The sequence below is a fragment of the Staurois parvus genome, unplaced genomic scaffold (assembly GCF_062004578.1).
Source record: "Staurois parvus isolate SC_StPar_1 unplaced genomic scaffold, SC_StPar_1.0 ptg000293l, whole genome shotgun sequence".
Classification (NCBI taxonomy): Eukaryota; Metazoa; Chordata; class Amphibia; order Anura; family Ranidae; genus Staurois; species Staurois parvus.
In genome coordinates this window covers 1248581-1276129 of record NW_028318089.1, presented here as the reverse complement: position 1 = coordinate 1276129, position 27549 = coordinate 1248581, and the positions used below count along the sequence as shown (strand labels likewise).

Here is a 27549-nt window from a genome sequence, read left to right as displayed (position 1 = left end):
AGAGCTATGAGGATCACCAGAATGACCTCCATCTTGGCCCTGTGAAAGAGACGATGAAGAAGTTTCAGATGAGAATAAGCATATATCTGGGAGTACCAATCTTACTGAGCCACTAGAGCATCCACTACTTGTGCTAAAGGATCCCTGTACCTAGAGTCAAACCTGTCCAGTTTACTGTTGAACCTGGAGGCCAGGAGGTCCACATCTAGAACAGTCCTCCAACTGTAACACAGATTCTGGAACACCTTTGAATGTAGAAACCACTTCCCCAGGTCCACGAGCTGCCAGTTAAGGAAGTCTACCTGCCAATTAGCCATGCCTGGAACGACAGATAAGGCTGAAATGTTAAGTTTTGGTCAGAACAAGATGAATTATACTTCGCAAGCCACAAGAACACTTCTTGTTCCTCCCTAATGGTTGATGTACACATCTGTTGTGGTGTTGTCTGACTTAATCTAGATTGAATCACCCTCCAGCAGGATGGTCCAAGGCTGCAGACACAGCCAAATCAACTGAAGCTTCTGGATATAGATCAAATGAGATTCCCCCAAGGACTAAGTCTTCGACATCATGGGTGCCCAACAGGCTGGCATCCATTGTGAATATCTTTCAGAAGACAGGAAGGGCTTCTCTCACCTTCATATTCCTAAGCCACTAGGCCAATACAACCTAGTCCTTATGGCAGGGTCATGAACTAAAAGTGCAGGTCACCCACAGCAAAGCATAGGAAATGTTAGTGTGCAGGTACATGTCCTTGAAGTTCACAAAAGACAAATGTCTCCTTTGGTAAAGGAAGGGCAGTGACAGACCTGGTGAATTCATTTGTTCAATTAAGTCATTTAGTGCATCAAAATCCAAGACTGGGCACATGCCCTCTTTAAGTTAGAGAAGAGGTTGGAGTAAAACCCCTGAAACAGGTCTACCACAGAAAATGGGCAATGACACCTACATTCAGGAGCTCCAAAAGGGATAATCAGAGATCTGCCAATCTGTATGGTGAAACAGAAAGTTTGGAGTGAGAAGCCAATGAGGGAGGGGTAGCTGGGAGACAAATTCTTACTTGTAACCTATGGAAACCACCTCCTATATACAAGTTTTTCAGATGCAAGCTGTCCAAGCATACACAAAAGCTAACAGATGCCCCACCACTTTGAACAGTTGGGCTGCACCTTCATGCCAAGGAAGTTTTGTCTGAGAGCTTGGCGAAATCTGAGCCCTCAACCTGGTGGGTTGACCGGGAACAAAATCTAGGGGTTTGGACTTGGAAGTTGTTGGAGTGATGTAAAGAAAATTACTTTTCTCAGCTTCCAGCGTGGATGAGGTTAAGCCATAGAATCCTAGGATTCTTTGGCCAAGAGAGATGGGTGCTCTTTCTTCCAGTAGTGTCTTTGATAATGGTGTCCAGAATAGATCCAAAGAGATGTTGTTCCTTGAGGGTCATGCAGCACAGGAGCTTTATAGATATAGGTACTGCAGTCCAAAGCTTTAACCAAACTGTCCTGTCCTCTGCACATGTGCTGACAGAAGACCCATGCAGGAGATGGGATGAAAAACTTCCAGAAACCCATCACAACTATAGCTTAAAGCAACAATCATTTGCTCCAAACATTCTTCGGCTAAGGTATCAGCCACAGTAGTTACAAGATCTCTTCTGACAGACTTTTCCAAGCTTTGGCTAATTGGTCAAAGCTACAGTTAAGACAGAATGAAGTGAAAGTGGAAAACCCAAATACTCCTGCGATTAGGGATGGACTCTATGTCATAGGGATCACACAACAAATGTCCTGGAATATGCATGACTTGCTGCCCTCAAAGAACCGGGGAGTCCAAAAGTAATAATAGAGAAAAACAAAACAGAGGGCGCACCGCCCTTGTGCATTACCTTTAAAAGTATGTTTATTAAATTTAAAAGAAGGTATTCTACTCACAAAAATACATGAATATAAGCACATCATATGAGACCGCTCTGTTTAATTCGCACTGCGTTTCTGAATGGTGGTGAGAATGATGGAAAACCAAAATGGCTGACGTTTCGAGGGCTAGCCTCTTCCTCAGAGCCTAACTACCTAGATGTCTGTCCCTCTCTTATATATGCTCAACAATGAATAAACACTTGTTAACCAGGGGTCGTCCCACGGACTATTAGGGGCGGAGAGCAATAAAATGGGAGGTGCTGACATACTATATACAGTTGTGTTCAAAATATGAGCAGTCAGACATCACTAACCTGATCAATAACTGTTTTTGGTAGAAATGAAATAATTTACTAGCAGGTGTAGTAGAGTAATAGAAATCCAACAGACCCAACAGTCATGATATGCATGCTGCTGAATCTGTGTAATTGAATCACTAATTGAAAGGGGCATGTTCAAAATAATAGCAGTGTGGAGATCTATTAGTGAGGTCATTCATTGTTTGAAAAACAGGTGGCAATTATTGCCCTTATTTAAGGAAGGAAGGCAGCAAATGTTGTACATGCTGGTTACAGTGCATTTCTCTCTGAAATTCTGAGAAAAATGGGTCGTTCCAGACATTGTTCAGAAGAACAGCGTACCTTGATTAAAAAGGTGATTGGAGAGGGGAAAACATATAAAGAATTGTAGAAAATTATAGGCTGCTCAGCTAAAATGATCGCAAATGCTTTAAAATGGCAACCAAAACCTGAAAGATGTGGAAGAAAGCGAAAAAAACTACCATTCAAATGGATAGAAGAATAGCCAAAATGGCAAGGACTCAGCCAACAATCAGCTCCAGGAAGATGAAAGAAGGTGTAAAGTTACCTGTGAGTACTGTTACAATTAGAAGACGCCTATGTGAAGCCAAGCTATCTGCAAGAAGCCCCCGCAAAGTCCCACTGTTGAAAAAAAGACATGTGCTGAAGAGGTTACAATTTGCCAAAGAGCACATTGACTGGCCTAAAGAGAAATGGCGCAACATTTTGTGGACTGATGAAAGTAAGATTGTTCTTTTTGGGTCTAGAGGCCGGAGACAGTTTGTCAGACGACCCCCAAACACTGAATTCAAGCCACAGTACACTGTGAAGACAGTGAAGTATGGTTGCACAAGCATCATGATATGGGGATGTTTCTCATACTACGGTGTTGGGCCTATTTATCACATACCAGGGATCATGGATCAGTTTGAATACATCAGAATACTTGAAGAGGTCATGCTGCCTTATGCTGAAGAGGAAATGCCCTTGAAATGGGTGTTCCAACAAGACAACGACCCCAAACACACCAGTAAATGTGCAGCATCTTGGTTCCAGACCAACAAGCTTGACGTTATGGAGTGGCCAGCCCAATCCCCGGATCTTAATCCAATAGAAAACTTGTGGGGTGACATCAAAAATGCAGTTTCTGAGGCAAAACCAAGAAATAGAGAATAACTGTGGAATGTAGTCCAATCATCCTGGGCTGGAATACCTGTTCACAGGTGCCAGAAGTTGGTTGACTCCATGCAACACAGATGTACAGCAGTTCTCAGAAACAGTGCTTATACAACGAAATATTCATTAAGTGATTCAAAGGAAAGCAAAATCTTCAAACATTTTTCAGTTTATATAGTGAATGTTTGAGTTTGTAAAGAAGAATACAAACACTGCTATTTTTTTGAACAGTCTAATATTCACTTTTCTTCATTTTTTTTAGAGGAACAACACAAATTTGATATAAAACAATGGATATACAAGCGCTGGGTAACATAGAGCAAATATATAAAATCAGCCGCCAGCAAAAAAGGAGGAAATACCTAAATCCTCTAATAGAATGTACAATAATCAACAAAATGCAGCGCTTGATATTGCAGATGATAATGACATGAATAAATGAATGAATCAAAGTCTTAAAGAGTGCAACGTGACAATCGTGGTTCTTTAGGTAGCTGTTAAATAATCGTGACTTCCGTGGTTCGTAAGAAGTGAGCATACAATGCACTAACCAGATAGCACAAGGTTTTGTGCGTTGGAGTAAATAAGACCTACTCCAAGGTACTCTGGGAACCGGAACTCTGCCAACAGGTGAAGTCGTCAGGTGGGGTTGAGTCAACAGATGTCATCAAACCAGCGCAGATTTCCTCATTCCAGTATAATGTGTGATCATCACATTGGATACATCATGCAGTATGAATTTCAGCCACCGGGGGGATCATGCACTTTAGTGTAAGTCTCCTACCATGGAGCACCTTAAGGGAGGGGGCTCACGATTTCCAAAAAAATGAGCCTGTCTATGTTGATTATAAATCTCCAAAAATGACCATGATCAAAACTCTTAAAGAAGAACTTTTGAAAAGTCGGAAACCACTTGGCAACCAGCACCTCCTGTCTTAATTTGAGGACACAGAAATCTTGGGCGTCCACACCCATTCAGAAGAGAAATTTCCTGTTTGAAAAACCGCACATGCACAGTGCACTCTTTCCTGTTGCTGCAGACTCTCCAGCAACACATCCTCCGAAATTTGATATATTTTTCTTCATATTTTGATTTGGAATAGAATGTGTAGTGTTCCCAATGCATTTGTGTGTATGGAAATAAAAGCTATTAGAAGGATTTTGAGCTTTATTCACTTTTTTCAACACACTGCTATTATTTTGAACACAACTGTACATACAATAAATACAATGAAATAAGCACATCAAATCCACATATAGGAAATGCAAACATCTTCCTCTGAATAGATGGATGTCACTGATTGATAGATCAGTGATTAAAATAAAGATGAGTGCACTATAAAAATCAAAGATAGAGATAATGTAGTAAAAAAAAAAGAGCAGAAGGCCACATGATTCCAGGTTGTAGATGTTGGCCACATCAGTGGGTGTGCTGCAAGCAGCATCAAAGCTGTTAGTAGTGTGAGAGCTGGGGGCAACTATTACAGCAGTACTGTCCCTCCACCCCAGTATCTATAATCTGATGTGTTGTGACTGGCAGTTAAGCATTGTGAGGTTCAGGGTATAGGACAAGGCCCTGGGTACTCATGAAACTCAATCAGCTGGTATTAGGTAAGGGACAGATGGCAGTCAACGTAGATGTGCAGTAGGAATGTACCAAAGACTGGTGTTCCACTTGGCCTTGTGCATTGCAGGAGCAGCAGGGAGATGCTTCATTGATACTGGATCGCATGAAAGAGAGCAGGGAGCTCATCCTAGCAGATTAGGTCAGCGTTCAATACCTTAATATTAACCTCTTCTCTGGAAGGAATTGTGGAAAAGTAGAAATTTTACAGGTTAACCAGTGATCCAAGCAAATGCGGTAGCTCCCAATGATCAGCCTACTCACAGAGTGAGTCTTCAGGCACATGCCGAAGCAATGTCAACAGGTCTGTACCTGGAAAGTACTCCACAGCTAACTTAATATCAGGATTGCCTGGATGAAAGTTTTTCCTGGATATAGTTTGCGGTTCACCGATTTTCCAGTTTATGGGTTTGTTTGTCGCATAGGGCTGCTATTTTCTGATTATTATTATTATACAGGATTTATATAGCACCAACAGTTTGCTCAGCACTTTACAATATAAGGGAGACAGTACAATTACAATACATTTCAGTATAGAAGGAATAGGAGGGCCCTGCTCGTGGAGCTTACAATCTAAAGGAAGGGGGAGGTGGTACAAAAGGTGATAGCTGCAGGTGATGATCTGATGGAGGTGACTCAAGTACAGTTCTTAGGTGGAGGTGGGGTAGGCTTCACTGAAGAAGTGAGTTTTCAAAGATCACCTATTGGCAGACTGGGTGGGGGCTGATCAGATGTACTGGGGTAGGGAGTTCCAGAGGATGGGAGAGGCTCTGGAGAAGTCCTGGAGACGAGCGTGGCAGGAGGTGACAAGGGAGCAAGATGTCTTGGTAGGAGCGGAGTGGGCAATTTGGACGATATCTGCAGATGAGGTTGGTGATGTAGTTAGGGGCAGGGTTGTGGATGGCTTTGTAAGCTGTGGTTAGCATTTTGAATTTTATACGTTGGGCTAGTGCAGTGTTTCTCAACTCCAGTCCTCATGGACCCCCAACAGGTCATGTTTTCAGGATTTCCATTATTTTGCACAGGTGATTTGATCAGTTTCCCTGCCTTAGTAATTACCACAGCTGTTTCATCTGAGGGAAATCCTAAAAACATGACCTGTTGGGGGTCCATGAGGACTGGAGTTGAGAAACACTGGGCTAGTGGAAGCCAGTGAAGGGATTGGCAGAGAGGGGCAGCAGTCGCTGATGATGCGGCATTACCGATACACTTTGCAGAGTCAGAGTTAATCTCCCTTATCACACTCATACACAAGGCAATAAACAAAGTATCTGTATGCTGCAGTTCAATCATTATAAATACATCATGCTTCATTTTTGCAACTCACAGGGAATATTATGACTTCTGGTGCATATCTGTATCTCTATACATTTGACTTCATTTTACATTCTTGTTCCCAGCGCTGTCGCTCTGTCCTCTTATGAGACAAGGCGGGGATTTTCACTTGGGTGATTCCTGTAATTCCGGCATGGGGCAAGTTTTATTCAGTCCAGCTTCTGTCCGTTCCATTGCCTCTTGCTCATGTATACACTCATGCATACATAGGTGAAACTATGCACTGATTTAGGACCTTTCAGTAACTTTACAAATCTGCATACATAAATCTCTGTTTTACAATATACAGTGAAAATATATATATTTTTTTATAGTTGTACTTTGTAAAAAGCCATCCTTGAGGTTTAGTAATATGACTACGTCTAGGCTGAGATGATGTCATTAGTTTGCTGAAGACAGGAGGAGCAAAAACTGCAATTGGGGGCTGATCTGTGTCAGCCGTTTGTGAACACAATCAAGAACTGCAAAGGCACCAGAATTTTCAAGATTATATTATATCTGAGCTGACATCATGGTGACCCTGGATGATGCCTGGACTAAGAGGACGCTGTCCATCTAAGGGCTCAGAAAAAAACGCTGTGTTTCAATGAGCAGAGTACATAATTTTGTGCACATCTAAATACAGCACTGTAGTAATCAATGAGCCCATACACACAGCTGTGAAATGCGAAAATATGTGCCGTGTTTGGCCTTATAGAGAAAAGTAGGAAATCTCTGTGTCTAGGGCTAATTTTATGAGCCTACATGTGTAGGTGCTTACATGTGTATGTCACAAAAATAGAGCAGAGACAAACCACCTAGAATGACACGAATGGCTAATGTCATTATCATATCTCCGACTCACTTGTATAAGTGTGGATCCAAAAACCCAAAAAAATGCATACTAAACAATATGGTAGTGTGACAAGAGCACCCCTACCTGAAAACAGAAGGTTACTAAATGATCCACGCGGAGTAATATGAATTCAAAAAATTCAAATAATACTTTATTTGATCACATAGATCATAAGGAGGTTAAACATGAGCACGGTGAACATGTCAAACAAATAAAAACATGTTTAAAAGCACTAGGCGTCTTCATTATAGGGTCATTTGAGCAAGTAGAGCACCATATATGGCAATATAGGGTAATGGTGAGGTAATTCTCCTAGATTTCCATGGATTTCCAGCTTATGTTAGAGTGAGCCATGTATACAGCAGATATATTCCCAATATACGTCAGGAACCTCCTGGTATGTGAAGGCTGGAACACAAAAAATACACAATGTATGTATGAGAATATAGGAGCTAAATCACATCCAGGCCTCACCACGCCTCCCTCTACAGCAATAAGTGGACACTTAAATTACCTTCTCAGTTGTAAGACTGTCATACCCGCTTCTCAAAAATCGGGACTTCCTGGGTAACCACCCCAAGTGAAACAAAGTCCACAGTACCAAATGATTCTGAGGATATATATAAAGATAAATGTAAATGTATAGATCACAGGCATCAAGTGAACCCTGAAAACAAGGAACACAATATAGGTATATTACCATCAATGAAGATCAAGAAGACTCCCGTCGACTTGAAATAAGATCAGGTCCTTGATGCTTGTTCAGAGGTGCATATGGGGGTGGGAAGCCAGGTAGTCACAATACATAGATTCCAAACACATATGATATGTATGTAGCAGGCCGTGAGAACCTGAGTCTATATACCCAATAAAGGGTTTCCAAAAATTACTCAATCTGAGAAAATTGAAGCGGTCAAAAATTACTCAATCTGAGAAAATTGAAGCGGTTTCATTAGGATATGGCAATGTCACAGCATACAATGCCTAAATAGGATAGCGTGTATATACAGTCATGGCCGAAATTGTTGGCACCCTTGATATTTTTCCTGAAAATCAAGTATTTCACACAAAAAAGGTATTGCATTAACACATGTTTTGCTATACACATGTTTATTCCCTTTGTATGTATTGGAACAAATATAAAACAGAGGCAGAAAAGCAAATATGACATAATGTCACACAAAACCCCAAAAATGGGCTGGACAAAAGTATTGGCACCCTTAACTTAATATTTGGTTGCACACCCTTTGGAAAACATAACTGAAATCAGTCGCTTCCTATAACCATCAATAAGCTTCTGACACCTCTCACCCGGAATTTTGGACCACTCTTCCTTTGCAAACAGCTCCAGGTCTCTCTTATTGGAAGGACACCTTTTCCCAACAGCAATTTTAAGATCTCTCCACAGGTGTTCAATGGGATTTAGATCTGGGCTCATTGCTGGCCACTTCAGAACTCTCCAGCGCTTCTTTGCCATCCATTTCTGAGTGCTTTTTGACGTATGTTTGGGGTCATTGTCCTGCTGGAAGACCCAGGATCTTGGACGCAAACCCAGCTTTCTGACACTGGGCCCTACAGTGCGACCCAAAATCCTTTGGTAATCCTCAGATTTCATGATGCCTTGCACACAGTCAAGGCACCCAGTGCCAGAGGCAGCAAAACAACCCCAAAACATCATTGAACCTCCACCATATTTTACCGTAGGTACTGTGTTTTGTTCTTTGTAGGCCTCATTCCGTTTTCGGTAAACAGTAGAATGATGTGCTTTACCGAAAAGCTCTATCTTGGTCTCATCTGTCCACAAGACGTTTTCCCAGAAGGCTTTTGGCTTACTCAAGTACATTTTGGCAAACTGTAGTCTTGCTTTTTTATGTCTCTGTGTCAGCAGTGGGGTCCTCCTGGGTCTCCTGCCATAGCGTTTCATTTCATTTAAATGTCGACGGATAGTTCGCGCTGACACTGATGCTCCCTGAGCCTGCAGGACAGCTTGAATGTCTTTGGAACATGTTTGGGGCTGCTTATCCACCATCCGGACTATTCTGCGTTGCAATCTTTCATCAATTTTCCTCATCCGTCCACGACCAGGGAGATTAGCTACAGTGCCATGGGTTGCAAACTTCTTGATAATGTTGCGCACTGTGGACAAAGGCAAATCTAGTTCTCTGGAGATGGACTTGTAACCTTGAGATTGTTGATATTTTGCCACAATTTTGGTTCTCAGGTCCTCAGACAGTTCTCGTCTCCTCTTTCTGTTGTCCATGCTTAGTGTGGCACAGACAGACACACAATGCAAAGGTTAAGTGAACGTCTCTCCTTTTTATCTGCTTTCAGGTGTGATTTCTATATTGCCCACACCTGTTACTTGCCCCAGGTGAGTTTACAGGAGCATCACATGCTTGTAACATTCTTATTTATCCGCAGTTGTGAAAGGGTGCCAATACTTTTGTCCAGCCCATTTTTGGAGGTTTGTGTGACATTATGTCGAATTTGCTTTCTTTCCTCCCTTTTTTTGTTTTGTCCCAATACACACAAAGGGAATAAACATGTGTATAGCAAAACATGTGTTAATGCAATACGTTTCGTGAGAAATACATGATTTCCTGGAGAAATATCAAGGGTGCCAACAATTTCGGCCATGACTGTATGTATATATATGTTGTCCTCTAAAGAGGATATCAAAACATTCCCCGTGTATACAGGGTGAATTAGGCCCATATGAGATACCTTCTTAACTCCATATATGCTCTATAAATCTGAACAGCTGTAAGCTTAAATAACTTGCCACCGGTGGAAGATATATTCCCCTAGGGGATTGCCGTTTGCGAACCGCTGTTATAGTAGCCTTATGGTCGTTTTTCAGAGGGCCTCGTGCCTTCCTAGCAAGGAGCTGTGACACCGCCGTTCCTTCCCACCTCATGGGCGCCGCACCCTATGAAGACGCCGAGCGTAGTGACGTCAATACGTTGACGCGTTTCGTCCGCCAATCACCGCAGACTGACGAAGGGTGCGGCGCCCATGAGGTGGGAAGGAATGGCGGTGTCACAGCTCCTTGCTAGGAAGGCACGAGGCCCTCTGAAAAACGACCATAAGGCTACTATAACAGCGGTTCGCAAACGGCAATCCCCTAGGGGAATATATCTTCCACCGGTGGCAAGTTATTTAAGCTTACAGCTGTTCAGATTTATAGAGCATATATGGAGTTAAGAAGGTATCTCATATGGGCCTAATTCACCCTGTATACACGGGGAATGTTTTGATATCCTCTTTAGAGGACAACATATATATACATATATACACGCTATCCTATTTAGGCATTGTATGCTGTGACATTGCCATATCCTAATGAAACCGCTTCAATTTTCTCAGATTGAGTAATTTTTGACCGCTTCAATTTTCTCAGATTGAGTAATTTTTGGAAACCCTTTATTGGGTATATAGACTCAGGTTCTCACGGCCTGCTACATACATATCATATGTGTTTGGAATCTATGTATAGTGACTACCTGGCTTCCCACCCCCATATGCACCTCTGAACAAGCATCAAGGACCTGATCTTATTTCAAGTCGACGGGAGTCTTCTTGATCTTCATTGATGGTAATATACCTATATTGTGTTCCTTGTTTTCAGGGTTCACTTGATGCCTGTGATCTATACATTTACATTTATCTTTATATATATCCCCAGAATCATTTGGTACTGTGGACTTTGTTTCACTTGGGGTGGTTACCCAGGAAGTCCCGATTTTTGAGAAGCGGGTATGACAGTCTTACAACTGAGAAGGTAATTTAAGTGTCCACTTATTGCTGTAGAGGGAGGCGTGGTGAGGCCTGGATGTGATTTAGCTCCTATATTCTCATACATACATTGTGTATTTTTTGTGTTCCAGCCTTCACATACCAGGAGGTTCCTGACGTATATTGGGAATATATCTGCTGTATACATGGCTCACTCTAACATAAGCTGGAAATCCATGGAAATCTAGGAGAATTACCTCACCATTACCCTATATTGCCATATATGGTGCTCTACTTGCTCAAATGACCCTATAATGAAGACGCCTAGTGCTTTTAAACATGTTTTTATTTGTTTGACATGTTCACCGTGCTTATGTTTAACCTCCTTATGATCTATGTGATCAAATAAAGTATTATTTGAATTTTTTGAATTCATATTACTCCGCGTGGATCATTTAGTAACCTTCTGTTTTCAGGTAGGGGTGCTCTTGTCACACTACCATATTGTTTAGCTTACATGTGTAGCCATGCATTTGAATGAAAGAAGAATTGAAGGTATCTAAACACTAGACATGTCTAAATGTAAGTACTTTACAGGGGCGTCCCTAGGGTTGGTGTCACCCGATGCGATAACACTTGGTGATACCCCCTCTGATGATCCCGCAGAATAGATCAGATCTGCGGTTCGGAGTCCGATCCATTATGCTCCCTAATCCGGAGATCCGATCCATTCTGCGGGGATCGTCGGCATGCTACCTATACGGGGTGACACCAGACCCGCTCCACAAAAAGGTAAGTTGTAAAGCAAGCTGACGATCCCCGCAGGATGGATCGGATCTGCGGATTGGGGAGCATAATGGATGGGACTCCGATCCATTATGCTCAGTCCACAGATCCGATCCATCCTGCGGGGATCGTCGGCTTGCTTTACAACTTGCCTTTTTGTGGAGTGCATCCGGTGTCACCTGGTGCGGCACGCAGCCCCCGCACCTGCCTAGGGACGCCCCTGGTACTTTAACCATGTATTTTGCACAGGATCTTCTGTTAGCTCTGCCAACAGAAAATACGCATATGCGCATATACGCAAAGAAAAACAGATGAAGACATTCTCAGGGTACTGTAATATCTGTGAGAAGCAATAAATGTATGTAAATTTTACACTTATGTATTAATGTTGAAAATATTTGAAGCTAGTACCACTTTAAAGCCAATATGCTTGCTACATGTTTCAGGAGCTACAATCCACGTGGATACTTCAAAGGCATGTTTGTACTTTAGCTGTTGTGCAGCCAACAGTGACCAACTTAATGGAAAGTTCTTCTTGAAGACATTGACTATGCTCTTACCATCCATGCCTAAGGATACTGCTGAAAAATGGCCATCATAATGCAAGAACTTCGTCAATTTCACTTTACAATCTGATTGATGTTCTGTTATGCGTTGTGCTCCTTATTCTATACAACCAAAGGGTAATCCACATGGTTGTTAGCAACATTCAGAGATATATGTGCAATAAATGATCTATAGAATGACATATGTTGAATGTTTGCTTGTTTCATCAGCTGTGCAATGAAGTGCCAGGTACTGGGGTACTTTGCTCTTTGAAGTGTGCTAATAGAATTGCAGGATGACAGGTAATGTAAAGCACAAGCAGAATACGCAGCAGAAATATATACTGTATATGTGCAGTGGCATACCTAATGTGGTTTTTAGCACTCGCCTGCTCTATACAACATTTTACAGTAATAATCAGGAAATTAATAATATTAATGACCAGAAAAGAAACACAGTGAATATTGTATTGCCCTTTAACACTGGTGGTCAGTGGAAATGTGCTTCCATACGATTGTAGTCAGGGGAAAAGTTCTCCCTTATGCTGGTGGTCAGGGCAGAAGTGCTGCTTTACATTGGTGATCAGGGGAAAAAAGCTACCTTATGTTGGTGGTTAGGGGAGAAGTGCCTCTTATGCTGATGGGCAGGGCAGAAGTGCTCCCTTACGCTGGTGGTCAGGGCAGAAGTGCTCCCTTACATTTGGGATCAGGGCAGAAGCACTCTCTTACATCGGTGGTCAAGGCACAACTTCTCCCATGAATTGGTGGTCAGTGAAATGCTGACTTACATTGTTGGTCAGTAGAGAAGTGCTCTCTTCTATGGTGGTCAATGGAAACATGCCCCCTGTCATTGGTGGTCAGGGCAGAAGTGCTCCCTTACATTGGGGATCAGGGCAGAAGGACTCTCTTACATTGGTAGTCAGGCAGAACTGCTCCCATGCATTGGTGGTCAGTGAAATGCTCATTTACATTGTTGTTCAGTAGAGAAGCGCTCTCTTCTATGGTGGTCAGTGGAAACATGCCCCCTGTCATTAGTGGTCAGGGCAGAAGTGTTCCCTTACATTGGGGATCAAGGCAGAAGCACTCTCTTACATTTGTGTTAAAGACACAAGTGCCCTCATGCATTGGTGGTCAGTGAAATGCTCACTTACATTGTTGTTCAGTAGAAAAGTGCTCTATTCTATGGTGGTCAATGGAAACATGCCCCCTGTCATTAGTGGTCAGGACAGAAGTGCTCCCTTACATTGGGGATCAAGGCAGAAGCACTCTCTTACATTGGTGGTCAAGGCAGAACTGCTCCCATGCTTTGGTGGTCATTGAAATGCTCACTTACATTGTTGTTGAGTAGAGAAGCGCTCTCTTCTATGGTGGTCAGTGGAAACGTGCCCCCCGTCATTGGTGGTCAGGGCAGAAGTACTCCCTTACATTGGGGATCAGGGCAGAAGCACTCTCTTACATTGGTGGTCAAGGCAGAACTGCTCCCATGCATTGGTGGTCAGTGAAATGCTCACTTACATTGATGTTCAGTAGAGAAGCGCTCTCTTCTATGGTGATCAATGGAAACATGCCCCCTGTCATTGGTGGGCAGGACAGAAGAGCTCCCTTACATTGATGGTCAGTGGAGAATTGCCACTTACATTGGTGGTCAGAGCAAAAGTGCTTTGTTACATTGGTGGTGAGGACAGAAGTGCTCCCTTACATTGGTAGCCAGGAGAGAAGTGCTCCTTATACATTGGTGACCAGTGGAGAAATACTCTCTTACATTGGTGGTGAACAAAGTCCTCTCTTATATTGGTGGTCAGTGAAGAGGTGACTCCTGTCATTGGTGGAGAAACATGAAAAAGAAGCTCACTCTCCTGATTAACCCCGATTGGGTCAAGGGGTGAATTCGACACTCTGTGATCTTGTATAGGGTATAACTTTGTTAGCAAGTTTTAACCGAAATTCAAATTCTGGACAGACTTGGACCTGGATCAGAATACAGCCAGAATGACATAGCAGCGTATTGGACTAAATCGGCAGAGAGTAGAGGACCTTCCTTCCTTACCTGTCTTGCACCAAGTGCAGTAGTGAAGTCTACTCCATACCAGTGGCTTTTAGAACTCTGAAGCATATGAAGAAAAGTGCCCTTAGGTAGTTGGATATTTATCAGATGTTTACTCTCTCCAAGGTGAATACCTCTCACCAAGTGCCCTGTGACGTTTCCATTATCAGATTTGTCATAGCCAGGACAGAACTTCTAGATCATATAGGAACAGTTTGTATATACTGTAAACCCCATGAAAGTCCCTCTCCAGAATAAAACTCATTTTCTATCACCTCTCTCTTGCTTATTCTGACATTCTTTTGTTTCTCTGCCTACTGAGCAGACTAATCTGGCTTGGGACACACAAGGGCTAGACGCCCCATTAGTAAGGGGCCCAACAGAGAAAGCGTTGTTATCCATCTGGCTGTGTTATGTGATAGGAGTGTGTAAATCTCCAAACTGGATCTACAACCCAAACCCCTTGTTGGGTAAAACCGCTCCCTTACATGTAATTTATCTATATATTTAGATGTTTGTCCCACATGGAGATTTAATTCTGACTTCCACAAACACTTTCACCCCATCTAAGAAGACATTTTTGGCACAGCTGATGTAGTCATCTGGACTGAATGTATACATCGATGAGACATAACTGACCACTGGCAGGTTAAGTGAATAACATTGATTATCTCATTACAATGACATGACCCTAAAAAACTGGGATATACTGTATTAGGCAACAAGTAAACATGAAGTGTTGAAAGTAGGAAAAATGGGAATTGCAGTGTGTTGTGTATGGGGCTGCATAGCCACAGATTGGTCAGGGGGTCCATGCTGACCCATGTCCACAGCCAAAAGTGCCTACAAGGGGCATGTGAGAATCAGAACTAGACCACAGAGCAATGAAAAAAGGTGGCCTGGTCTGATGAATTACATTTTCTCTTAAATCATGTGACTGGCCGGGTGCATGTGCGTCACTTACCTGGGGAAGAGATGACAAAAGCATGTAGTATGGGAAGAAGGTAAGCCAGCAGAGGCAATGTGATGCTTTGGGCAATGTTTTGCTGGGAAGCCATGGGTCCTGCCATTCGTGCATGTTGTTGCTGACCAAGTACACCCCTTCATGTAAATGGTATTCTCTGACAGTAGCCTCTTTCAACAGGATAATGGCTTTAGGAATACATAAGTTTGAGGTGTTGACTTGGCCTCCAAATTCTCCCATTTTTCGTCCAACCTGTGGAAGCCACACCTTACAGCTTACAAAACATAAAGTATCTGCAACTGACAGCTTTGTATCAGATACCAGAGCATACCTTCAGAGGTCTAGTGGTGTCCATACCTTGATGGGTAAGGCCTATTTTGGTGGCAAACTCAATATTAGGTGGCTGGCCACAAAATTATGGCTGATCAGTGGATATGTTCAGAACCAAAACCATAGCAATTTGTTGTCTTTCACATGACACAGATGTATTATTTACAGCAAGAGATGCTTATGTTTTCCTCCAGCTGTAGTGAACATTTAATTGATGATACCTGTTTCAAGAGAAATATGTAAGCTGCAATAGCTGGCTTCTGAAAATGTATGTTGCCTGGCTGCTTGAGGCTTTAATGTACTTTAAATTACTAACCCAAAATAAGCATGCAGCAAGTGAAGTGTTAGCCGGAGTTCGGCTGTAATATGTTGGTCAAATCCATCTAAATCTACTGACCCTATCCTAATACTGACACTAAATGTAATCTAACACTGCTCTCTCCCCAGATTGACAATGCTGCTCTCCAAGATAGCATTCGCTTTCTATCTAGAGCTGAAGCCCCTCTTAGCCCTCATGCACACGGGACGTTTTGATAATGCTGGTAACATTAGCTGTGTAAAGTCACGTTAAAAATATGAGTTTTTTTAGCACTTTTGCACTAGCGTTTAGCGGCGGATTGCCATGATTAGCAGAGTTTTTCCGCGTTTATGTTTTTTAGCTTTTTTTTACCAGAAAAATATATTTTATTAGTGAAAAAAAATTCAAAAACGCCGGTTTGTGGCATTTTACCGCGTTTTTCTGCGGTTTTCAGCGTTAGAGCGTTTTTACAGCTAAAAAATTCCTCTAGAAACCCAATCATTTTGGGGTTTTTTCCTACCAAAAAACGTTGATTACAGCCTATGTGTGCATGGACACATAGGATAACATACTAGGGAGTTTATTGACTGTAGAAAAAAGCGTCAAACGCCAAAAACAGCCGCTGTAAAAACGTCAAGTGTGCATGAGGGCTAAGACAGGAGGTGTGTTACTGGCTGGATTACCAGGTTAAATAAAAGGAAGAAAAACACAGGCAACCACTACATTAAGGGCCCATTTACACCTGATGCAGTGGCATGCATTTTTGACAGCATTCCAACTGCATCCAAAATCCAGCTTATCCCATGGGCACAGTTCTCACTATTGCAGTCAGGGGTGTATATACCACAAGGCAAACAAGGCACTTGCCTAAGGCAGCATTTTTCAGGGAGGCAGCATCTCCCCCCAGAAGAAGGGATGAAAGACGGGACACACGTGCCATGGGAACCAGGTGGGATATGAGAGAGGCTGCAGGCTGCTTTATGGAGTATGTAGAGCCTGACTCTCGCTCCTGGGGATATCCAGAGCAGTGAAGATGAGTGTCTTTCTCTTTATCGCTGAAGTGGGGGGGTAGTGGAAGGCTCTCCCAGGTGGGGGGGGGGGGCAGGGGTGTTGTTGGTCAATGTCAGGCTCTCTCCACAGGAGGGAAGGGAGGGGGTGTTGGTCGGTGTCCCTGGGGGCACATGGTTTTTGTGTTGCCTAGGGCAGCACAAAACCTAAATACACCACTAACTGCAGTGCAATGCACTACAGTGAATGAAGTACAGCAAGCTGCATTTTTTTGCACAGCAATGCACACGAATGCATGTAAATGCAAAACAATGCACCCCAATTCATGAAAATCCAAAGAAAAAAGAAGACAGAAGTGACCACAAAGGAAATGCAAGCTTAGGAAAAATGCACCACAAATGGATGTAAAATGCGTGTCAAATGCACATCACTGTGTATGTAAAAACAAGCGGTAAACACATAGTTTCTAATGTGAATGGGCCCTTAAGAATTGATAAGCTACTATGTTGGCACTCAGCAGAATGTGAATCATGCACACATAGTAAAACATTTGGGGAATGGTCAGGGTCTATTCACACTTGTCCATTTTGCTGCATAGAAATGCATATTGAATGCAAATCCTGTTCTTTCCTATGTAGCTTGTTCACATCTCTGTGGTGCAGAGGTTATCAGGAACAGCAGACTCTATCAGTTACACTGGCCAGGTATAGTGCACAGGTGTTATAATTACTGATTTTTGTTCCTGTATATAGGCATTTTGTTAAACACTCCCCCTATCTGTATTTCCTATTTCTCATGCATGTCAGGTATCTTAAAGTATTTCTGAAGCCAAAACTTTTTTTTAGTTTTTTTTTAAAGAGGGTATGAAAGGGACAGAACAGTTGTCAGGTTTTTATTGCTGTCTGTATCCTCGCTGGAGCAGTTCACCCTTTTTGTGGGTCCTGGTCACCACTATCATCGAAAATGGAAAGTGATAGAATATGCAAAATTTTGCAGTTGCCACTAAAATAGAAGATGAGGAGAAATCTTCCAGTATGGACATCCCTTCTTTTTAAATATTAAATTAGATTTATAAAGAATTCCTGGAGCATGCTGGGTTATCTAAAGAGGCAGCACAGCAGAAGCAGTCAGTCTTGACCCCCGGTTCACATGTATGTGGCCGTGCGGGCCGTGTTTTGCATGGGCATGAGAGCCCATTCATTTGAATGGACTCCCGTGCCCGTGACATGCAGAGAAGAAGTTCCTGCACTTCTTTGGAAACCGCAGTCTGCACAGGAACCTCGGTTCCCAGTAAGGTTGCGTCTTCCAGTGCGGGCTGCGTCCACATTGCACTGTGCGGGTGGATTGCTGTGCGGAACTTAAAATATTTAATTGAATTAATTTGCAATAAGTACGTGACTTCAAAAAAACAAAAAAAAAAAGATTAAAATGTTATATGTTTTAGTCATGATCATGATAAATAAAGAAAATATGTATAAAAGTACAATGTATTTCCTTTAAACTGGGTGGAACGTTTTACTATGCTGATGTTCTAGACAGCGTGCTCGGGTTGTCTTCTCAAAGTATAAATTAACACCTACTCACACAGCTATTTTAACTGATGCAGTCTTACTATACTCACCATGAACTTGGCAGTATATCTGAAATAAATACATGTGCTATTTATGTTTTAAATTACATAGTTGCACTAGCATTGCATGCTTTGTTAAATATACTCTAATGAATACAATAGTATTTCCTTTTTAGCACACAAAGGTTCTAAAATTCAAGCTACATTACTGTTTGCATTGGGACTTTGGAGCAATTGATATCACACGTCCTAAGCCCCTGTGAATCTGTCCCTGGATCGGACTGCATTGAATTTCCTCTCCATCCACTGTCATTATACCAGTGCTTTCATGTGGTTCTATTCGAAATGCCAGAACAGGAAGGTGAGTCAAATGGGGAATATCATGGTCCAGATGTGTTCCCTTCTCCATAGCCATAAACAGTTTAACAAGACTTGTCCTTGAGATTCTGGAGGTGGCGTAATACAAGTGGATGTGTCCTTCACCTGGACCTTTGAACATAGGGGCAGCAAAGTGTTCAGCCCCCAGGTGAGACTGATAAAGTGCCAGAACAAGGACAAACTGGTCTTCGACAGTATGCCAGTGACTTGGAACGGGCTGATCCAGCGGTACCAGTAGATGGTCTTCCAGCAGTGTGCCGTCTGTTGGAGAACTACCTCCACTTTCCATTTCTGCAGTTGAGGAGCTGCCTGGCAGGAACGAGAGACGACCTGAGTAAGTACGTAATGCAGTCAGCCGCACAAAGGTTCCTATAGAGAAACGGGCATAGCCCATAAACCTGTATTTCTCACTTTCTATATCAACGTCTGAAATTAGGCCCCAGGCCACGCTAAGGAAGGAGAAGATCCTCTTTCCAGGCAAGGTGGTCAGGGAGACAATGTCCAGGGGTAGCAGCTGACCCTTACATAGGATAAAGGCACAGTTTGTGAGAAGCTTTTTACCTGTCACTTGTTCATGTCTGCAAAAAAAAGAAAAAAAAGTAATGTGTATATATAAGCAAATATGTCTACAACATTCATACACTATATTGCCAAAAGTACTGCGACACCCCTCCAAATCAGTGGATTCAGCTGTTCCAATCACTTCCATGGCTACTGGTGTATAAAATCAAGCATCTAGGCATGCAGATTGCATCTACAAACATTTGTGAAAGAATGGGTCGCTCTCAGGAGCTCAGTGACTTCAAGCGTGGTACTATGATAGGTTTCCATCTGTGCAATAAGTCCATCCATGACATTTCCTTGCTACTAAATATTCCTCGGTCAACTGTTGGTGGTATTATAACAAAGTGGAAGCAAATGGGAACAAGAGCAACTCAGCCACGAAGCGGTAGGCCACGTATAATGACAGAGAGGGGTGCACAGTGCGCAGAAGTCAGCAACTGTCTGCAGAGCCAATAGCTAAAGACATCTAAACTTCGTGTGGCCTTCAGATTAGCATAACAACAGTGCGTAGAGAACTTCATGGAATGGGTTTCCATGGCCGAGCAGCTGCATCCAAGCATTACAAGTAAAGAGTCGGATGCAGTGGTGTTAAGCACACCACCACTGGACTTTATAGCAGTGGAGAAGTATTCTCTGGAGTGATGAGTCACACTTCTCTGGCAATCCAATGGACATGTCTGGGTTTGGCGTTTGCCAGGAAAACAGTACTTGCTTAACTGCGTTGTGCCAAGTGTAAGATTTGGTGGAGGGGGGAATATGGTGTGGGGTTGTTTTTCAGAGGTTGGGCTTGGCCCCTTAGTTCCAGTGAAGGGAACTCTTAAGGCATCAGCATACCAAGACCTTTTGGACAATTTCATGCTCCCAACTTTGTGGGAAGAGTTTGGGGATGGCCCCTTCCTGTTCCAACATGACTGCGCACCAGTGCACAAAGCAAGGTCCATAAAGACAAGGATGAGCGAGTTTGGGATGGAGGAACTTGACTGGCCTGCACCACGATAGAACACCTTTGGGATGAATTAGAGCGGAGACTGCAAGCCAGGCCTTCTTGTCCTACATCAGTGCCTGACCTCACAAATGCACTTCTGGAAGAATGGTCAAACATTACCATAGACACACTCCTAAACCTTGCGGACAGCCTTCCCAGAGGAGTTGAAGCTGTTATAGCTGCAAAGAGTGGGCCAACTTAATACTGAACCCTACGGACTAATGCAGGCCATAGATGGGTCGAAAATCGGCCGATTTTTCGGCCGAAAATAAAATCGGCCGATTTTCGGATCGTTAGTGGGCTATTTGTTTGGCCGTTTTTCGGGATTTTGGCCGTTTTTTTTTTCCGGTAAAGTTGGAAAAAAATCGGCCGATTTTGCCGATCGGCCGATTTTCGCGGCAATTAGTGGGCAAATCGGCCGATTTTTAACCGATAAAAATCTGCGCATGAGCAGTGACCTGCAAGAGGAAGACAAAAAGAAGAAAAAGAAGAAGAGGAAGAGGATGAAGAAGAAGATGAAGAAGAAGAAGAAGAGGAAGAAGAAGAAGAGGATGAGGACGAGGAAGAAGAAGAAGAAGAAGAAGAAGATGAGGATGAGGAAGAAGAAGAAGAAGAGGATGAGGATGAAGAAGAAGAAGAAGAGGATGAAGAAGAAGAAGAGGATGAGGATGAAGAAGAAGAAGAAGAGGATGAGGATGAAGAAGAAGAAGAAGAGGATGAGGATGAAGAAGAAGAAGAAGAGGATGAGGATGAGGATGAAGAAGAAGAAGAAGAAGAAGAAGAAGAAGAAGAAGATGAAGAAGAAGAGGATGAGGATGAAGAAGAAGAAGAAGAGGATGAGGATGAAGAAGAAGAAGAAGAAGAAGAAGAAGAGGATGATGATGAAGAAGAAGAAGAAGAAGAAGAAGAAGAAGAGGATGATGAAGAAGAAGAAGAGGATGAGGATGAAGAAGAAGAAGAGGATGAGGAAGAAGAAGAAGAAGAAGAAGAAGAGGATGAGGAAGAAGAAGAAGAAGAAGAAGAAGAGGATGAGGATGAAGAAGAAGAAGAGGATGAGGGTGAAGAAGAAGAAGAAGAAAAAGAAGAGGAAGAGGATGAAGAAGAAGAAGAAGAAAAAGAAGAGGATGAAGAAGAAGAAGAAGAAGAAGAGGATGATTATGAAGAAGAAGAAGAAGAGGATGAGGATGAAGAAGAAGATGAAGAAGAAGAAGAAGAAGAGGATGAGGATGAAGAAGAAGAAGAAGTAGGATGAAAATAAGAGGAATTCCAGTCCAGCAAAAAGTGTCCCTGCAGAGAGCTCCACTATTTCTGACAGTTCTCTGACAGTTCCATGAGATTTATAGCGGTTGCAACATTGTATCTATTTGTTTCTGTATAAAAACATCTGTATCCTAAATGGAAACAAATAGATACAATGTTGCAACCGCTGTAAATCTCATGGAACTGTCAGAGAACTGTCAGAAATAGCGGAGCTCTCTGCAGGGACACTTTTTGCCGGCTGTAGAGGGGATGAAAATCGGCTGATTTTTTTTACCATTGATGGTAACGTCGGCCACTTGAACGACCGAATTTTCGTTTTTTAAAAGAAAAATCTGCCGTTTTTCTCCCCATCTATGGCCTGCATAAGACTGGGATGCCATTAAAATTCAGGTGCGTGTAAAGGCAGCCAGCCCAATACTTTGGCAATATAGTGTATCTGCTAGCCAAAAGATGTGTATATTTGCTTAACTAGTCTTTTGAGCCAGGTACCAATAACAGATCTTTACTCTCCACTACAGCTTGGTCAAGAACACACCCCAGGCTGCTGATTGGACAAGGTGTGAACAGCAGCACAGCTCACTATGCTTTCTCCTCCTGTCAGTATATTCAGAGCATATCTGGAGCCTGCTTGAATCTTTTGCATTATATAGATTGTAAATATACATGTAGGCCCCCCAGAATACATCTAATCAAAGGCCTGGATCAATGGGCTTTGTTCATTTCAAGCAAGTTTTGCACTCTTATGCATGTCGGATGGAGTGTAATTTCTACTTAATGCAGAGAAAATAAAACTGTCAATGAATTTTGAATGATCTGAGAAACATCACAAACTGATAATTTGACACAAACCTAAAGCCCGTTGACACAGGCCTGTAAAATAATAGTTTCTCTGACATATCTAATGATGTGAAACACCCACAATGATGATGGTAGACAGACACAATGGGGAGAGTTACTAAAACTAGAGCACTCTGAATCTGGTGCAGCAGTGCATGGTAGCCAATAGGCTTCTAACTTCAGATTGTTCAATTATTCCAAGTGTCACTAAACCCACATCATACAAAACTATCAATAAATGCCCAGAATAACTGCTTGTTTTCTGTATTCTGCAAAAAACCTGGTTGGTCCTATTGCTCTCTGTCTCCCCCTTCTGTCCAAGTCCCCAATGCAGCTATAAATTTTGCAGAGCAGCATTGGCAACTCTGCACATGCTCCGTTTTCAGTGAGTTGTACCCTGAGCAGGCTCACCTCATCTGGTGTGAATGGACCCTGAATCTAAGAATCTCCACCTGCAGTACTTTTTACTGCCATGAGATGTCCTCAGCCTATTCTTTTCATGGCATGCAAGAGGTATAGTCTTTTATTAGTCACTGAAGTCAAAGAAACAGTCCATGATAGTTTGCTTTTCAGAGGGCATTTAACTGAGAGCAGGACTGATGCTAGACTATTTTGCGCCCTAGGCAAGACCAGTTACTTGCACCCAATAAATTTTTTTTTTAAAACAGTAGAAAATATTAAATCAACAAAACATGAAACTGATACATTTCTTTTAATTTGCAAAAATAAATGCAATAAGATGCCACTAGTGCCAATATTAAAGACAAAATCAATGTCACGGACAGACTGTATCTGTGGGTGGCAGTGGCAGGGTGACAGTTGCAATGAGTGGAGGATGATGGATCCACGCAGATCCTAGGCTGGAATTCCTCCGGTAATGGGAGGAGATAAAACACTGTTTCAGCAGGCAGGTGAACTGAGCGACCCCACACAGTGACAGATCTGACACAACACACCACCAATACTGACACAGATCAGCAGGCCCAGCAGGCACTAGAAGAGCAGGCTGAGGGATCGTGATGATGTCATCACTCACTGACACATTGCACATGTGATAGATGGCCGGCTGGGTCACACTTACACAGACAGGACACATCAGAGTCAGACATTACCTCCCTCCACAGGTGCAGATCCACTGATGAATGGGAAGAGAAGGGCTGGAACTCCACAGTGATCAGCAGCCACCAGCCGGCTTGCAGTAAGGGACTGAGTCTGAGAGGAACACTGGAAGGAACGGCAGCTTAGCTGCTACACTGGCCCCAGACACCCGGCAACTTCCTCTGTCCTTTCTTCCTGCCCTCTGCCGCCTCTCCCCCCATCTGAAGGATCATTCATGATGTGGCGACGTCCCACACGGACAGAGTGCCAGCCTGTGCTGCACCCAGGCGCCCCTAGGTGGCAGTGCGCCCTAGGCGGCTGCCTAGTTTGCCTAGTGGAAGCACCGGCCCTGACTGTGAGACTATAGGTCACCTCTTCACCACGTGTCTTAGCCCTGGAAAACCTTCACCATTGTCCCCATTTAGTTGAATGTGTCCACTTTGATGGCAATACTGCTTGTGGCATGTGGCCAGACCCTGCGTTTTTTTAGTGCTTTTTGCATTTTACAGAAACTCACTACAGTCCACTTAACATGGTTTCCTACACGTTCAGGCGTGTTCAGCAGCTGCATTCTTGGATAGGGTCAAGGACTTTTTCTCACTGCAGATTGCAACTTGCATAGGTGTGAACCAGGCCTAAAGAAGAACTATCTTTACTACATGTTTTACATTGTCCTTTGCCCTATGTGACAAAGTACATATAGTACTGTGTCCCACGTGGCTAGGTGCTTCCTATGCCTGGCTCTTGTATCAGCTCTGAGCACTTTCCCCAGACAAGATGTGACAAGAGGAATGCAGACAGGAGACATAATCACAATATTCCCAAGGCACACATCCCTGATGATGGCTGTTCAGTGTTGTGGGTGCTGCAATGACCACAGGCTGGGAACCATAGACACTTAGGGCCAGTTCACACTTTAGAAACGCAGTCAAGATGTGTTTTGGATGCGCTCTGCATGTGCGTTTTTGCCACATTTCAGTGTGTTTTGATGTGTTTTTGACACGTTTCGGTGTCTTTTTAATGCTTTCTGGTTAATTTTTTCCTCTCTCTTTTTCTTCAATTTATATAGGGACATGTGGGTTCCAGTGCGTTTTTTAATGCGTTTTACCACGTTCCGGTACAGTTCTGTGCAGAAAACATACAGCCTGTTCTACTTTTTTTTTTGCAACTTGAACGCACTGGAACTGCAAGCACTGATGTGAACTTTGACATTGACAACCATATAACCTACTTTCTGTGCATTTTGGATGCAGAAAAAAAGCAACTGAAACGAATGTAGTGTGAACTGGCCCTCAATGCGAAAAAATATCACCAGCACAGGTTTCTTCACAGTGAAAGCTGTGAGAATGTGTAATAAGACTCCCTCAAGAGTTGGTTTTGGCCAGCTCAGTGGATTGCTTTTAAAAAGGCCTGGATTCTTTCTTAGATACACAGAAAATAACTGGATGCTAACATTTATAGGTAAAGTTGATCCAGGGAATATCCGATTGCCTCTCGGGGGATCAGGAAGGAATTTTTTCCCCTGCAGGAGCAAATTGGTTCATGCTTTGCTGGGTTTTTTTTTTTGCCTTCCTCTGGATCAGCTGTGGGGATAGGATTATAACTTTCTTTTTTTTTTTAATGGTTGAACTGTATGGACTTTTGTCTTTTTTCAGCCAGACTAACTATGTAACACACCAAGGATTCCTCAAAAGGGTCCAAGCTTTTTTTCACACGGTACATACAAAGGCATCGTTTTGAAGCCATGCAAGGCTCTCTTTGTCAGGGGCCCTGCGTCCTGACGAACGGACCTCGCGTCTCTCCAAAACACTGCCTTTGTATGTGCCATGTGACTACTAAAGAAAGCTTTGGACCTGTTTGAGGAATTCTTGGTGTGTTGGTGACATTTCTTCGCATTGAGGGCCAGACAAAGCCCCCTCTCCCTCTGCATTCCTCTTGCCTGGGGAAAGGGCCCTGAGATGACACAAGCCCCAGTTCTGATGGATCTGTCTCTTTCTAAGCTGTTGTCGAATTTGTGACGGGAGGGAAAGGGGGGCAGGTTGGACTTGGGAAGCACCTAGCTACATGGGATATAGTATGAAATGTTCTTTGGGACAGAACAATGTAAAAATTGTAATGGTAGTTCTTATTTAAGGGCTGTAAAACTAGACCTTAAAGAAGTGTTTCCAGTAGCCACTGTCTCTTCCACCAACTCTGGTCATTTAAACAGGAACATCTGGCAAAGCTGAACATTCTTGTTTATGGACCTGCTAGTCAAGCTAGTGGACTGGGAGAACTGAGGGTGCTTTGATATTGCCTGTTCCTCCGCCTCCACTTTGCTATCTATGGGCACCATAACACATGAAGATTGAAGCACAAACCCAATTTTAAAAACTGTTCCTATCATAGCCTTCTCAGTAGCCCAGCATATGATAAGCAGAACAGTGTTCAAACAAAGCAGTTCTGTTGCGTGTTACCATAGGGTGCTGTCATTTCCGAGCCACGCATGTATATTTTCAGCACAATACCCAGATAGGAGGCAAGGTCAGAAGTTCACCAACTGCCTTACTCCTCAATAGGTACCCATCTGCTGTCACTGATTATCATGTCCCTGGAGGAAGGAGCACTGGCGGGAGGGAGGCAACGCTCTATATATCATCCCATGAATCATCAGCTGATAAGTAGGCCCCGGGTGACTGACAGAGCTCTACAGATCCTTCTAGGTAATGATAAAAATGTTAACAATTGGAAACATGCTTGTATGCATCCCATTTAAAAAAAAAAAAAAAAAAAAAAGAATTTACAAAAATGTATGTTCTAAAATGTAAGTAATACAGTTTATCCCCTTTATGGCAGCAATTTGCATATATACAGCTGCAGGACAGGTGGGCCTTAACCAACTACCACATATATGCATAACTGTCTTGTTCCATTGAGACCCCCAGAACTGTGACCAAGCTGACAGCTCACGGTCAGGAACCGAAGATCTGAAATTGGTAGGAGAGGCACTTGTCCCAGCACTGGCATTAAGGAGTTAAGGGGTGCTTCTTGCTCACAGTTGTTTAATTGGAATTCAGTGTTGCTATCCGTGGCTTCACATGAACAGACACGTCATCCTTTCATGGGAATCTGTGAAAGAGAATATAAGTCCCATCTGACACTGCAGAAGCAGGACTCAACAGTCACTGCACTTGTAGTCCATTGTTTGCTTCCTCCAGCCCTATAACAGAAGATCCATACCCCCATAAAGACCTGGGGCTAGAGGCAAACAATGCAGGAGCCTGTGCATTGCACTGATCATGGTTACAGTGCTCTGCATGGCTTGAATGCAGATATTTAATAAAAACACAGTTTTTTTTTCTTAACCTCCCTGGCGGTCTGATTATGTCAATATTTTTGAATGTCAAAGCGGTACATTGTTTTGCATGGAAATTGTTGTGTTGTTTCATATTGTAGGCCTGTAATTCTTAGGAATAACTCACTTAAATCTGTCCAAACAAGAATCTAGTAAACATCACGGGTATGATAAAGTTTGAAACACGAAATCATAAATGATAATACAGTAAATAATTATAAAAAATAATAATATAATAAATTTAATTCAATAATGTAATCAAACCCAAAATACTGAAATTTGAAATGGAGCACCAAGTTCGAACATCACTGAGCTCAGTCGCAGAATCGTTTTCAGTGTCTAATGACGAATTTCCCAACAAATCACTATTGCTCAATTCTGCAAGTGATACTAATTCACTATCGCTGTTTTCTAGCTGGTCTAAAACCGCTTTTGAGCTAAAGGGATGCCATGGACGTTTTCACGTTTCCAAGCAGAAAGAACGGTAAAAGTACAGGCAGGGCACAGGACAAAGCACTAGAGACAAAACTGTTTGCAATATTTTATAATAGAAACAAAGAAAAACTTTTTTTTACTATTTTTTGCTCTTTTTTTATAGCGCAAAAAATAAAACACCCAGTGGTGATTAAAT

At 42.7% G+C, this 27549-nt stretch overlaps 1 protein-coding gene across 1 annotated transcript in view; it reads right to left on the bottom strand.

The window, feature by feature from the left end:
• Window positions 1-18315: 18315 nt before the first annotated feature.
• The window catches only part of SPHK1 (sphingosine kinase 1), a 65395-nt gene continuing 56161 nt past the window's right edge, over window positions 18316-27549 (bottom strand). The window contains exon 5 of the mRNA XM_089682656.1: window positions 18316-19418. Within this exon, the coding sequence (XP_089538782.1) occupies window positions 18668-19418 (751 nt within the window). The 3' untranslated portion in view covers window positions 18316-18667. The remainder of the gene's footprint in view (window positions 19419-27549) is intronic.